The 15,648-nt window shown below is 45.8% G+C and overlaps 2 protein-coding genes across 16 annotated transcripts in view; both read left to right on the top strand.

The window, feature by feature from the left end:
- Window positions 1–5,649, top strand: part of MAP7D2 (MAP7 domain containing 2) — a 91,280-nt gene extending 85,631 nt beyond the window's left edge. For 10 of the 11 annotated variants that reach the window (XM_072955800.1, XM_031673293.2, XM_031673292.2 and 7 more), the window contains 2 exons: window positions 2,058–2,333; window positions 4,109–5,649. In XM_072955800.1, the coding sequence (XP_072811901.1) occupies window positions 2,058–2,307 (250 nt within the window). In that variant the 3' untranslated portion in view covers window positions 2,308–2,333; window positions 4,109–5,649. The remainder of the gene's footprint in view (window positions 1–2,057; window positions 2,334–4,108) is intronic. The other variant, XM_072955809.1, reaches the window with a different exon arrangement.
- A 2,179-nt stretch (window positions 5,650–7,828) lies between these two features.
- The window catches only part of BCLAF3 (BCLAF1 and THRAP3 family member 3), a 57,904-nt gene continuing 50,084 nt past the window's right edge, over window positions 7,829–15,648 (top strand). For all 5 annotated transcript variants that reach the window (XM_072955995.1, XM_031673288.2, XM_072955993.1 and 2 more), the window contains exons 1-2: window positions 7,829–7,994; window positions 10,082–10,243. The gene's annotated coding sequence lies outside the window, so the exon portion shown is untranslated. The remainder of the gene's footprint in view (window positions 7,995–10,081; window positions 10,244–15,648) is intronic.

Raw genomic sequence — 15,648 nt, 5'->3', positions numbered from 1 at the left:
AGCAGGACTGGGCAGGGGAAGTCACTAAGCAAGGATGCTGTCTCAGCCGGTCCCCTGGAGCTCTGGAAGGTGAATTTCCACAGGGAGGGGTTTGACTGAGGTGAGGGAGGCGGCCTCAGGCCACTGTGCTTGTAGGTCATTGATTGTGGAGCACCCAGGGTGGGGGATGCTCCTGTCAGCCAAAGGCGACTGTCCAGAGAAAGGGGGCCAGCTCTTAAGTCCTTAGCAGCCAGCCCTGTGCAGCTGGGGGATGGGCACAGCCACAGGTAAAGGGGATCTGGGTGCGCCACCTCAAGGGCCCACCCACTGTGTCCAGTGTCTTGTGTGTAAGTAAACTTGTCATTGGAGACTTGATAAAGGAACTAATTAGTTTGCTTTCAGATCCTAAAAACTTAAGGAATTCTTAACCTGCTGTGTTTGTGGATAACGTCATCTGGCCAATTCATCCTGGACAAAAGGAGAGCTCAGTTATCCTGGGGTTGGGGCAGAGGCGCTGGAACGGAGAGCCTGGGCAGGGCAGCTGGGTGCGGGCAGCTCTCTGTGACGGGAGGGAATGGCAGCCTGCCAGAACTTACCCTCCTCTGCTTGGCTGTGAATTCTCAGCCTTGGACTGTGGGTAGGGGGTGGGGTGGGGCTCCATCCCAGGGCACACTGATGGTAAATCTGGCAGCTTGTACACCCTGGCCTTGAGCCACATATGTGAAAACCCAGCGTCCAGCCACCCTGTCACCAGCAGAGCGAGTCCTGCACAGCCTGATAGCCAGGCCTCAGCCCTGGCCTCGCTCGCACCGCTGGCCACTGTCAGGGCAGGCTTCCCCTGACTGGTGCCACTCTGCCCTCGGGGGGACTGCTGAGGCATCTTCAAGGATCACACACACCCCCACCCCCACGTTGAAGCAGCTGTGCCTATTTCTTAAGCCTCTGGGTGCCAGGAGGGGACGAGACCTGGCACTGACCAGGGTTCAAGGGAGCGAAGGAGCTTTTTGTGTGCAGTGTTCTTCCTATGTCCACCTCGGCATTTGGGAGTGGTGACCCCGGGGGCAGCACCCAAGCTTGTGGTGGCATTCCGCCCTCCCTGCGATCTGCTGTTTAAAGCAGGGAGTAGAGGTGGGCAAGGGAGAGGCGGGGTGGGCATTGGTACTGGTGAAGCAGTCTGCCCAGGCTCCAGCCACCAGAAGTGGTGTTAGGTCAGCTGCTTCGCCTTCAAGAGGCTCAGTGTGAGGGAGACAGATCTTCTGCGCTTCTGCATTTCAACTGGTTTTTCTAGATTCTTCTCTCAGCTCTCATAGAGGAAGAGCGAAAACAGGCAAACCTGGCAGCAGGGGTACTCTGGCTGTTAAAAGAGACTCCTGGTGACAGGACCTCAGATCCCAGCCCAGCACTCATCCGAACTAGGCCTTTGGTTGACAGGAGGCTGTGGAAAGTCCTCCTACCAGCTCTGGCGAGCGGAGGGAAAACCAGGCCCTTGGCAGGAGCAGGATCAGTCCGGGGTGGGGGAGCGGAAGCCCGGCTTTAGAGAGGGAGCGAGGCCAGGTGGGCGGCGGGGCCTCGGTGGCGCGCCGCCCCGGTGGGGAGAGGTGCTCGGCCCCTTTCTCACAGTGCAGGGAGGCAGCCCAGGCGGTGCCACTGGAGAGGGGCAGTGCCCGGGTCCACGGGATCCCCTCCTCGGCTCGCTTTGAACTTCCAGCCTTGGCTTTCTTTTTGGGTTTCCCATTTTGAGGATTTCAGAAGTGCTTGGCTTCTCTGTAGTAGCGCGCTGGTGCCTACGGTTTTTATTTTCCTCTTTCCTGTGGGCGGCGTGAGCTTGGCCTTCACCGCCCTGCTCGGTCCACTTCCTTGTGCTCATCCACGGGGGCCCCATTTCTCTCAGTGTCCCAGACTGGAACTAAAGTGTGTCTTTTACGGTGGGTTACACACAAGCTCTGGCTCTCAATCCATCTTCTTTAGAAAAGAAGAGTAGTCTAACAAAATAGTACAAGTAGAATTAATAGTTGTGTCTGTCTCTCTATCTCTCCATCTCTACCTCTTTCCCTCTCTCTCCCTTCCCCTCCCTCCAGTCCTGTTTCGAAGGAAGAGCTTATCTCTATCCCAGAATTTTCACCAGTGAGTGAAATGATTCCTGGGGTATCTCTGGACCAAAATGGAACTGGTAATGCCCGAGCACTTCAAGATCTCTTAGATTTCACTGGCCCCCCCATTTTCCCCAAGAGATCCAGTGAAAATCTCAGCCTGGATGACTGTAACAAAAACCTGATCGAAGGATTTAACAGTCCTGGCCAAGAAAATACTCTGAACTCCTTCTGTTGACAAATACAACATCTCTTTAATGAAAGGTACAGTGTTTTGATGATAGTCTGAGTCTGTAACTCTCCAGCTGGGGTTTGTGAAGATAGGATAAACATCACTCAGCCTCCTGGAAGGTCAATTTTATTTTAAAAATGCAAACAAAAAATTGAATACATGGTATAGACTGTAGCACATGCAAAAATTGCGATGGATTTCAAGTAAATCCTTCAAAAGAGAGCCTCCAGCACCACAGCCCACCAGGCCCGCCCCTGCTGTCCGGGGGTGTGTAGAAGCACTGGCTGAAAGTTGGATCCACCATCTGTCTCAAGTAGTGACTTTTCTTAGAGACAGAGGGAGAATGCTGTAATAGTGGTGCAGGGTAGTATTAATAAAACAAATTTGTCCCCTAGTTTTTACTCACTGACCTCCCACATTCCGTCTAAGAGCACTCATATACACTGGGGAGTGTTGAGCCAGATAACTTGCTGTTCTTCTGACCTTTTCTGAATCCTTACAAAGCAAATGCCTGCTCTCAGATCACACCTGAGGGAGTGAGGGAGGAAAAACTGAAGTTTGTGCCCTGAAGCTTTTGTTCCCCACCTTTGGCCTTTTTTTCTTGCCAGAGTGTTTCTAGAAGCTCTTCTCATTTGAGTAAGTTATATCTTGGGGTTATAAACACCTTGGATTTGTATGTACTTAGTTCTACACGCCTCATATTGGGTTTACTTCAGTTGGAGGCCTTTTTTTGAATGCTGAGAACATGGAATCGATCATCAAATCCTTTCATAACTTAATTCCAGTTGCTTCTCCCATTTTAGACTCTTAAAGAGTTTTTCTCAGCATTTTCTCAGTCGCCTTATTTTTTATGATATTCCACTCTTATAATGAAACTTCTGTAACTAAGAGGATTTAGTCCAACCTTTCTGCTTCTCAAATGAGGAAACAGGTTGGGGAGGCCACGTGGCCGAGGTCACAGTGTTCTATACAAAGTTCTACCTGGCCTCAGCTGTTTGGCTGTAGACAGTGCATTTTAGCATTTGCTTCCCTTGGCTCTTGGGGAAGCAGTTGTCCTTTCACACATGAGAGGGAATGTGTGGCAGGTAGTTTTTAGAAGAAACCATATCCCTGGTTTGGAAGAGTAGCTGCCTTCTTGGACACTTAAAAATCACCTGAGCATTCTATTTCCCTGACAGTTATATTGCTTAATATTTAGTAAAAGATTTCTTTTGTTGTTAACATACCTTGAACCCTTCAGTTCACTGACCTCACTATCAACTAAGGACCAGAAGATCCACAAAACTTCGGAGAGTATTCATGACTCCTCAAATCTAGTTCCTGTATCTCTAACTAAAAGGAGTGCAAATCCCTGTCCAAAAATAAATCTTGGCCAAACAATTGTACTCACACTGCTTGTATATTTTCATTTGTCATATAGTCTAGTTATCAAATTTTTCTTAACCAGGGATGGTACCACCCCCACTGAAAATGTGTTTGGAAATGTGTCAGGGGGTTTGTTGTCATAAGGGCTGGAGGCAGTACTGGCATTTGGAAAGCAAAGCTTGTGACATTAAGCATCCTGCGGGTTTTAGGACAGTCCCACACAAAGAAAATGTACCCTCCTCCCCGCCAAAAGAATAGCCCTACACAAAATGCTGTAGTGCTTGTGTTGAGAGACACTGCAAGCCAAGAAAAATGCAGTTACCAAGAGGTAGAACATCCCACACTCCGTAAGGCTCTAAGTGAGAGAGAGTAGATGCTGCAAACTGCAAAATATACTGTCTCTTCATTGGTCTTACCTGGGTTTGTTTTTGAATTGACACAGGTGGTGTTTGGAGAACCCGTGAAGCTGCTGGTAGTCAAATATGAGCTGCCGGCCCTCTGAAGAAGCTTCTGTCGTCTTTAACCTCTGAATACCAATTATTAAATCGATATGTAACCGTATTCCTAGTTAGTGTGTCAAACACAGGCCACTCTTGGTAGAACCTTGAGATGTTGGCCTTGTCGGGCTTTAGCAGAGTTTCATGTTAACGGTTCTATTTATGAGCTTCGGCTGCTGATACAGTGCTCCCTGTACTGCCCCGTCATCATAGTGACCCGCTCAGTACCCGAGTGACCTTGGCTTGGAAATTCACCTTATAACCATTCTTCTTCCCAAAGTTGGAGCATATAAATGTTTAGATCTCTTTTCTTGTAAATAGTCTAGACATGTACCCAGACTCTACTTAAGCAATTCTGAACTTGGGCTGCATATCTCCCTGTCTGTGTTTAGAAGGAGAAGAAATTCTGGAGGGTTCCCCCCATCTCTGGGGTTTCTTTGTTGGAAGTTACTCTCCAGAAGCTGCTTTTTATTATTAAGCTTAGCCACCTGCAAAATGTGTTGCTCCACATTCATTACTCCTTGGGCGGCTAGTGGAGTAAGTCTGGTTGTGGAAGGAAGCCTTTAAACAGTGTGGAGTGCTGTCTGCTCTCTTAGGCATATTCTTCTAGACATGGGCGCCTGACTCTAGCAAGGACCTTTTCGTATTGCACCTTGAAACCTCCGAGCTGTAGTTACTCCAAACCTTCGAGTGGCTTCTGGACTGAATGAGTTGTGCATCTCCTGCACAGGTGGTTGGTTTTCATGTTGCTGCTGTTGTTTTTTTCCTTGAATCTTGAGGCTTTTGTTTGTTTATTGGCTCAACTCTAATAAAACCAGGCACAAATGAAAATCGTAGTGCTCTGAAGCAAGGGGGCCATGAACTGGACCCAGTATGTCACTTCAACAGACTTGAATGTAAAAACATCTGGAACGGGGTACAAATGACACTAGAATGTATACTCCACACGTCTTATGCCATATAATAATGTGTTTTCTTATTTGATTTCTTGTGGTGAAATGTGACTTTCAGATTAAAGTAACCTTTTCTTCTTTGAAACCTTTTCTTTGTCTTGTACGATAAAGAGTTTCGAAAGATCCACAATTCTGACTGAGGTTTGCAACCAGGAGATGTAAAGAAGTGTCAATAGTAAGCTTGTTCATGTGCTTTTAAAACCAGCTACAGTTTTAAGACTGTGTTAGTTACGGACACTGTGTATGTTTGTGTACGTGTATATACCAAATAAAATATATGGCTCCAGTAATCCAGTGCCATTGATCTTGATGAATATCGGGGAAAATTCCTTTTATGACAAGCACACAGAAAATGATAGCATGGTCTGACTTTCCAAAAAATGCTTCACCATCTTTCTTACAGCCCTGTTTCGCTTAATGTCTGTTTTGTTGTGATTTGTTGTACCTCACAGCACCATTGTGATCGTGGTGATGCCTCATTTGCATGATGTGTACATTGCGTTCACCGGGAAATACATTTTCGTTGAAGAGTCTGATGGCGTGCTATTGTGTTGTTTGTTTCTGTAGGCTCAATGAAAAAAATGTGCTGAAACCAAACCAGATACTAGATTTTTAAAAACCTATTTGGAAAAAACCCCCAAAATCCTGTGTGGGTGTCCTTACTCTGTCAAACTCATTAAAATTCCTCTATTGTCAGTTCCAAGTGAAACCAACAGTGGAAATAAGCCTCAGTGATGAGCTGTCCCTGGACATCATGACCTTCTAAGTATAGTGAAGTTGCTGTACTTTCATACCATCGATGCAAGGGATTTCTAGCTAGCTAAGATGCAGTTAACCTTAATGTAATCTACAAAAACATTCCACAGAGCAATCTGGCATTTTAAACACAATTATAATGGGAGTGGCGACCCCTATTTTCCAGTAAGCTGAAACCCACAGCAACTTTCTTTTCCTTTTTTTGAGTCTAAATCATGGCTTTCCTACATACAGCCTGGGAGACAGTACCAGTCAAGGCCAGGAGCCGGGGGCCAGGACTGGAAAGGGGACATTGGATCCCTTGTGGTAACTTCTGGGCTGCCATCTCCAAAGCCGAGGGGCCAGTCAAAGCAGCCCTCCCCAGCTCAGCTGACATCCTAACTCTTTCTGTGTGCTGGCTTTTGACAGTGGCATTACCAGTAGCTTCTATTATCATCAGCTCTGGCCAGAGGGTCACAGTAGTGGCCAGTCACTCCTAAGAGAAATTTCTGCTTTGTGAACATGGTAAATTTTTCTTAGTATGTACAGGTTTCGTATTAGTCAAATGCTTTTATAAACCTTTTTTTACACTTGGAAACCAAATGTAAAGAACTAGCTTGTTTCTAGAGCTATACCACATGGGAGCGCAGCACAGGGGGCCTCCATACCCACTCTCCAGCGTCATTCAGAAAGCACAGGTATGTAAGCAAATGGAGCGAGAACTCTTAGCAACATTAGAAAATAGAAGACTTTACAGATAGTCTTTTTATGGGGAACCCAAAAGAAACAACTGGAAAACGCAGGATAATTTCACAGGGGAGCCAACTACTGAATGAAGAAAAACCAATAGTTTTCTTACGTATTAACAATAAGCAAGAAACGGATCCCAACAGGCTTTATCTAAAACCTGACCAGGGGACATTAGAATACACATAAATGGAAAGACACGCCATGTCCCCAAGTGGGAAAAGCTGCGCATATGAAGACTAGTATGTGACCCTCACGTTTGTGTAAATTAAATGAAGTTCCAGTCAATGGGATTTGTTTTGCAACTTGAAAATATAATTGTACAGTACATGGAAGACAACACAAATATGAGAAACTTACAAATATATAAGACATCCATCATTAACACAGTGTAGTCTGCTAGAGAAATAGAATTTGAAATAGAAATAGAGATTGGTGGCATACCCAAGAGACATAAGAATTTAATGCATGATGGAGCCAGAGTGGACCATTTGTTCCTGGAGAGAGAGAGAGCACATGGTTTAGTGTCTCCTGAGGGTCACCTGAGTTTAGCACCTCTAGTGGGGTGGAGATAAGGACACAGGAGTCAGTGAGGAGATGATAAAGACAGGAGTGGGGTCCAAGGTGTGGGTGCCAATTATGGTTTAAGTCGGGGAAAAATTTAGACACAAGGCTTGGCACCAACCTCTAAAGCTCTTGACTGATGCCTCCCCCTCCCCAGAGTACACCGGATCTCAGGAGGCAGAAAGTGGCAGCCTCTGCTCCCTGTGGTTTTAAGCTTCTGTAGGGAGGGGACCTTAACAGCCAGCTCGTCCTGAGTTCCTGCTGGACGCGAAGTGGTCCTTTAATAGAGGAGAACAAATCTGACTCTATATTGGATCTGTTCCTTTAGTTTTAACCACTGTGCCCTGCTTTCTAGGCTTAGTCTTGCTAGCTCTGCACTTTTTGAAAAAAAAGGGTTGCCTTTAGCCTGAAATATACAGGAGAGCCTATTCTCAGGGCTCTGACCTTTAAGGATGTTAGCACTTCTGCACTTACATGGAGATGGCAAGTTGCAAAATAGAGAATAACCTTTTGTTTTGTTAGAAGTTTACAGGGACACCATGACCTGGCCCACGTGGACAGCTGCAAGAACAAAGAATGCCTGCAGCTAGAAGTTTGCAACAACCAACCACACCCCCTCCCTTGGCTTTTTGTATAAAAGGAGCCTGTATTCTGACTAGAGCAGGATGGTTCTCCAAGACATTAGTCTGTCATCCTCTTGGTCTGCCGGCTTTCTGAATAAAGTCACTATTCCTTGCCCCAACACCTCGTCTCCCAATTTATTGGCCTGTCGTGCGGCGAGCAGAACGAGTTTGGACTCAGCAACAGTCTCAAGACATGACCGGGCTGTGAGGTAGGTCGGAGAGGGTTACTTATCCAACAGCTGGAACTTGGCAGAGCCGGGCTTGACCCTGGGGCCCCAGCTTTGGTGTCCCCAGGGGAGTTGACAGGCTGCCCCGCCCCTGAGAGCCAAAGTGTTTTGCTAGAGCAGGTGCTTACAGCTGAGAAGGGCCAGAACTAGCTGTGGAGAAGCCAAGCTCTGAGTATGCTTTTATTAAAAAAAACTGCTGAGCTACTGTTCACATACCATAAAAATGCCTTCCTTTTAAAGTAAACAGCTGTCTTTGATTTATTCACAAAGTCATGTAACCGTCACCACTGTCTAATTCTAGAATATTTTCATCTGAGTGTGCTTTTGCAAGGGTTCCTTCCCCATCTGTCTACTCACCAGCAGCAGACCTTGGCTTTCCCAGTTAGTCCCAGTTCCCATTGCATCTGGAAGCAGGAACATGGGGTTTGAAAACAGCATTCCCTACACCAGTCCCCACCACCCGAGTTTCCAGCCGGCCCAACTAGGGTGACGTTTATCTAACTCACTTCGCGTGGGCTGCTGTACGTTGTTTCACATTCTCTGTGCATAAGTGTTAAATCTATAATGCCAAACATGGGCTTACTCATCAGATGCCCAGCACGGGCCTTTTAGGCCGACTAGAGACGCGGAGCGGTGAGAGCCTGCCTTTAGCTTGGTGGTAAGGAGGTGAGAGCTGGGCACAGTTAGGAAATGCCCAAGTTGAATTCTTCCAGCTGGCCCCGAGGGGTGGTTGGCATTAGGGGAAAGGTCTAAGCGGCCAGCCTTCTGGACTTTTCCAAGGAAGTATTAAGGCAGGCTTTCCCGTCTCAGCTCACTTGAAAAGCAAAATGCAAGGAGCAGAGTCCCAAGGAATTAAACTGTTGTGTAGAGTAACTTATTTTTTGAATTAGTGCCAGCAGCGCTCTGGTGGCTGTACTTGTCTTTTAATCACACTTCCCTAGCGGTGTGCGCATGCTTCTCTTTGAAACAACCAGAAAGTTGTCAGCAAAGGAGTGTTAGCGAGGGAGGTGTGGGTCCTGCACGGTAGGTGTTTGCAGAGCTTGTGGGTTGAATGCAGCCCCCACAGTGGGTCTCTAAGGTTGTTCTAGGACAAACTGAATCTTAGTGGTATCACTGGGAGGGAAGAATGAATTCCATTTGCTCAGTGAACCTGCCCTCAGAAGGGTTCTCAGGGACCACCCCTGTACAGTGACAGCCTGATGACTGGTATGAGGGACTCAGGGTTCATTGATGGTAAGAAATTACCCAGAACATGGGAATAAAGCCAAAAGATAACTGTGCCTTTCCTGTGAGCATGTCTCAACAAGGCAGCCCGAGGGGCCCCTGAATCTCAGGGACTGTAGCCTCATATGACTGCCCATGTGCTGTGAATGGGGACCTAGTCTCTGGAGTTATTCACCAGTAGGTAGAAAGTTGCAGATGACTTTTATTCTATAGAAAAGCTAACTCCAAAGGTTATGCATAGGGCACTACGCAATTTCGTGTCTCACTTTGCCATCTCATTCCAGCATTCTTCTCCCCACTCAGTGTGTGTGTGTGTGTGTGTGTGTGTGTATTGCCATGCATACACCTACATCCGAGTGCACAGAATAATCGGTTCCATGTCCTCCCTCCATCCAGCCTTGTCTTCCTGCTCCTTAATGAGTGAAGCACTGTTGCAGAGGAAGAAAACTTAACCTCTATCCTTCTAGGTTCTTTTGGCTCATCTAAGAATTAAATTGACATGAGACAGATTAATAGGAAAAAATCAAATTTAATTCATATGTATGGGAACACCACATACAGCAGCAGTTCGGAGAAAGAAGGATAAAATGAGGTCTGTATGGCATCTGAGCTGTGGAGTGGGCTAGGGGCCTGGGCTGCTGTATTTATGTCCCAGTTATGCTTTGAACCTTTGGGAAGTTCGACTTGGACAATGAGGAAGACTTAAGTCCTCAGCAGGCTTCGGGAAAGTTGAAACAGCTACTCTAACGGCCTGAAAGGTTCATAGTCAGTGCCAGTGTCCCAGATGTCGTGGTGTGCCCCCTGGATGGCCCTCCCCTTTAGGACTGAGGTATTTGTCCTTCCAGATGCTGGAGGTACAGTTGCTGAGGCTGCTGGTGGAGTTCTTCTCCAAGAATTGCTCTTGACTGAAGGAGGCTGCCTCACCAAGGTTAAATGCCATCAGGCAGCCAGTGGATAAGCGGGATCCTGACTGGAGGATTCGGGTGTCTGAAGACCCTTGCCTCAAGGTAGGACAACTCCAGAAGGGCTGTCCCATCTTCAGGGCTCCCTGTGGGTTCACTGGAAGCCTTTGCTGAGAAGCACAGCAACACAAGTTCTCGCTGCTGCTTCCCTTGCCCCCTCCCTGACCCCCGTGCCCGCATCCCGCCCCCAGCACTCCCCAGGCACTTCCTGCGCACTAGCTGGTCTCGGAGTCTGTTCCTGGGGAACCGGACCGGGGCCAGCCAGGCATTGTGCTAAGGACTTTATGCAGTCTCTCTCTTAACCTTAAGAAGGGCTTTCTGAGATAAGTCCTGTGTTGCCATGCTCATTTTACCACGAAGGCCAAGACAGGTGAAGTCCAAGGTCATGTCCAGCCAGGAAGTGCACAGCTGGGCTCCACACCCAAGGTTTGCTTTGCAGCCTGTGCTTGCCCTGGCCCCCGACACTGCAAAGTTACTGCCTGGGACATCGCACAGACCCAGCCCCTGAGAGGCTCTTGCCAGTCTCCACATCCCCCAGCGATCTTTGCAAGTGTCCCCATTGTTCTCATCCAGCTTCCCTCACCAGAAGTTGTTGCTGACTTTGCAAATCCCTAAGAATCTTCTGCGCAGGGCATTTGCTCTATCTTTCTATTGCTCAGGCCAGCAGAATACTGACATCCTCCATCTGGGGGCACAGACGGTTGGTAAATTTTTTTCCTCATCCAGGGGGAAACCAATATCATAGATGCTCATTTATTAAGCAGTTAGGTATGAATCCCTACTCCATACTCTGTGCCAAGTGTTTGCTAAGGATAGGGATGGAGCAGAGAACGAAGCCAGATACTGTCCCCACCCTCCTGGAGCCCATAATTCAGCAGGGGAGGAAGACAGTGGACAAATAATTTAAGAAGTTATTATTTGAGATTGTGATGGGTGATGAGGTCAGGTCTGCGTTCTGCATTTTCGTATTATTACCGTTTGTGATGAGACATTTACTTGTGCGGTCCTTTGAAGAATGTCTCTCTCCCTCACTGTAAGCCTCCTGAAAGCAGGACTGCCATGTTCCCACCACCTAACACAAGTGTTCAGTAAATATCTGTGAGTGAATCAGATTTTACTGAAGAAAGCTCTGGATGAAAATCCATGACCTCTGATCTACATGTCTTTCTGCCAGACCCACATTCCATCACGAGATGGCAGTCTCAAGGATCCTAGGTTTTGTGTTGGCTTTGGATCCTCAGCACTTAGAATGCCACCTGTCACAGAGTAGCCCCATCATAAATCTTTGTTGACTGATTTTTAAAAAATTGAGAATAAGTATACCAGTTGGGATGGTTTCACTCCACACAAGAGCAAGTGGCTTCAGTATTAAGGGTATTACTCACACATAACACATAAGAAGCTCCAAGACAGCTCAATGACATCAGGATTCTGGGGCAGCACTTCTTCAAGTTTCTTGGCTCTTAGGAAGGTTGCTATGGCACTAGCATCCCATCCTCAACGCCACTGTGTCAAAGGTGTGAAACAGTTAGTAGCCGGCTACTCTTTGTATTGCTCGCTCCTTCTATCAGAAAGGAAACTTCCCCAGAAGTTCCCAGCAGATTTCTGCTTCTCATTGGCCAGTATAGGTCTTACACTGACCCATAAACTGATCACTAGCCAAAGGGAAGGAGATGATCATGTGCATTAGTGAAGGTAACGCTAGCTTCTCTAACAGCCCCGGCCCCCACCAAGATGCAGAATGTCTCACATACAACGGAAACATTTTCTCCCTCATGTGAAGTCCAAAACAGATTTGCCTTATTACAACTCTCCTTGGAGCGGGAATTCAGGCACTCGGCTCCTTCCATCTTGTAGTTCCCTCATCTTCCAATTTTATCATGTTTTTCTGCCTCAGGCTAACAGAATAGGGAAAGAGTACAGAGAAGACACACTGCTTCCCAACCACCTTGGCCTCTAAGGCGCACATATTTCCACTCATATTTCATGGGCAAGAGCTATTGCCCCACTTAGGTGCAAGGAATGCTGGAAAGGAGAGTCCCCGTCTGGTTTGTTTCTTACCAAGGATCTTGCTATACTATGTAAGGGAGAGCATAAGTAATTTGGTGGCTAGCTGGTGGTCTCTGACTGAGACTAGAGCTGTCCGATGGAAATATAACGTGAGACCCATTTGTCATTTTCACTTTTCCAGTAGGGGGCCTGCGAAGAGAGAAGCAGTAAATATTTTGATTGTATTCTTATAAAACCTACCACAGGGTCCATTATCTTCTCTTGCCCTACCAGTCTAAGGGAGAGTGAGAACCAGTGTGAAAAATTACGAAGAAGCTGTGGGGTACCTAATATAGAGTTAAACAAAGCAAATTTATCAGGCAAATGAAATGTTTGAGAGCTTAATGACTTTTAAACTGGTGTCTGGGTTGTGCCGGGACATGAACTCAGACTGCTTATGGGAGGAAAAGATACGTGAACTGAATCTATCAAGGATTTGAGGGAAGAGCTTCAGAAGGAACACTAAAGATTTAAGTAAGGAGAATAATAGACTTTAAAAAATTATTTTGCAAGACAACTGTTTTAAACCTCACCTCACCATTCCTTTTGGCCTTGCATCAATGTAAGTAGTTCACATCAATCCAATCTTTTCTTTTTCAAAATAATTGCTGAGTTGTGACACATTGTTTTAAAACCACAAATGCTGTATGACTTTCAGAACCAGGGCCAAGCCACTTCACATACTACATTACAAAAGAGTTCATCAGAAATAATTTATGGGACCAGAGGGCTGGTCGCAGCTACCAAATCTTGTTTAGGAATTTGTCCCCCATCTCAGTAGGTAAACAGACATAAAGGCAGTGACTAGAATGAACAAAAAAGGAATCTGCAACATAAGCCTGTCTAAAAACATTTTCTTCCAAACAATATAAATCGTTTCTGTTTGTGCTCCACAGTTGACAAAGCCCTTTAAAAAGTAGAGGTAAAGAAAGGACAGCATCCACAAAAAAGTGCCTATATCATGGGATGGAAGAAAAAGAGGAGGAATCAGGGCCAGCTAAGCATGATACATCAAATTTCATTAACATTATTAAGCAACACAACCAAAGTCAGAGTTCAGAAAAGAGAAAACTCACCTGGTTCTGTCAGTCCCGGGTTATAAGGACTCGTGTCGATGCTGAAGCCATGACCAGCACAATACAAACTATCTAGACGAAAACTATGAGGAAAATCTGGGTCAACAGCATTGTCAAGGGATGAGAAAGCTATTTGTCCTACTTCTTCCTAATTATCTTATTCTCACATCAGCATTTAAAAAAGAAAGCTATACAGAGGGACTGCTGGAGGTACAGGTCAGGGCAGCTGGCAGGTTTCCCCAGAAGCAGTGTCCCTCCAAAAAGTGACAATGACAGTAGGCCCTTGGTCTAAGTCTGTATCAAAGCCTGATTCTCTCTCTCTTTTTAAATTTGGTGCTTTTTTTCTGGCTTAAGAATTAGTAGTTTAAAAACTACTCTGTATTTTATGAAGCCTCTATGTCCATCTACTGGTTTTTAGGGAAAATAAGCCATAGGGAAGTGGGTCTCAAATTTAAGCCTGTTTCAGAATCCCCTGGAGGGCTTGTTGAAACTGTGCTGGACCCCACCCCCAGAACTGCTGATTCAGTTTTGAAGGAGAAGCTTTAAGATTCAATGCATCATCCCGCTCTTGCTCCTTTTTTTCTCATATGCCACCAGTAATGTCTCAGGGTCAATTTCTTCACCCTGGGTCCCAGAGAGAAGAACCAAAGCTGACCCATGATGAACCTGAAGTATAAGTCAAAAGTAAACATCTGTGGTTATGAGCCGCTGAGATTTGGGGATTGTTATCCTAGCATAATTTATTCTTATTAATACAGAATCCTTATGCTAAGCATACTTGGCATTCTGCAGCAGATTTGGCTTTGCATGAAAACCAAGGAAAAATAAAATAAATGGAAAGGCAGATAATATTTCATTTCTCTTCAGCTTGTTCTGTATATGTATGTGTGTGTGCCATTCATATACACACCAAAAGCTATGAGACCTTGCACAAACTATTTAACATCTCTGTCCACACAAGCAGCATATAGGGTTGACCAGTTTAGCACCTTTTTGCAAGAAGATAGGCCTTCTATAAAACCAGAATGGAAATTCATAAGGAACTGAAAGGGTGAGATGAGAAGTCAATAGGATGACTTGGAAGAGGAGAGGGGAGGGGGTGGGGAGGAAATGATGGAAGGAAACAAACAAAAAAATCCCAATAATAGAATTCAAGTCGAAACAGAGGCAGAAATAATGCTTTGGGAGATCTTATCAGTAATACTGAAAGCAAATTTGAGGCTACCAGAATGTTGAAAAGGGGTAGAGAGATGAAAATGCTAAAACAGAGAACTACCACAAATAATTGCTCTTCCTAAAAGAGAGATCAGAACAACTGGAGCAGAAACCACTCTGGAAGGTAGAATGGAAGAAAACCTTCCTGAACTGAAGCATATATATGCAGATAAAAAGGTCTCACACCTTTTAGCTAGACAGAAGGGGCAATGGAGTGGAAGCAAAAGCAGTATTCATTTTAAACAGCAAACATTTCAGCAATAGCCAGAGCATTGAGTACAGGAGGAGAGAGGCTAGAGAGGTCAGTGTGAACCAGGTAATGAAAGACTGTATATACTGTGCTGAGGAATTCTCTGCAAAACAGGAAGCAAAATCATGTGAGAAGAGAGAGAAATGATCATTGGTACGGGGCTTAAAGAGAGTGCTAAGGGTTAGTAACAGCAATTATTGGAAGTGAGAAATGTCACATAAAAGGATTCCTAAGAGGCAATGAGGCTCTCCACTGCAGTGGGTGTCCATCAGTTTTCAGTGGTTTAATTCTGTTATAGTTGTGTGGCTTTTTCTTCCCTAGCAGTGCTTGGAAACACAGATGTAGGCATGGAAAATGCAGATAACTGGAATGTTTCAGGATGGCAGTTCGATGTTAGGTTATGTCAAAGGGCAATTCAAGGGGCTCTGCTTTCAAGAGTGGTCGAAGTCAAAGACCATGAGCTGTAGTCAGGTAGAAGGTTCAGAGGATGTGAGAGCTCTGTGGTTTTTGAAGAACAAGTATTTTGGGACTAAGGGAAAGAGGACTGCAAGGATAAGGACCCTGAGTCCAACTAAATGGGATTTGTAAACCTAAGGTTTTAGATACGGAGCAGTACAAAGTGATGGATGTCTTGATTTTCTAGAATGGGTGCTTGGAAATGGGTGGATAAAGTAGAATAGAGGGAAAGTCATCTGGATTGAGGAAGTCAAGGAAACATGGTTTAGTCATGGGTGTTGGATTCATCAGGATGATGGCAGTAATTCAGATGGAGAAGGAAAACGAATGCAGTAGGTAGACGACAGTGACAAGGGTCCAGATGGGGTGGACCCTGAAAGAGAAATCTTGCAAGGGGTAAAAAG

This window comes from Vicugna pacos, chromosome X (genome assembly GCF_048564905.1).
Source record: "Vicugna pacos chromosome X, VicPac4, whole genome shotgun sequence".
NCBI classification, from domain to species: Eukaryota; Metazoa; Chordata; class Mammalia; order Artiodactyla; family Camelidae; genus Vicugna; species Vicugna pacos.
This window is presented reverse-complemented; position numbering and strand designations above follow the sequence as displayed.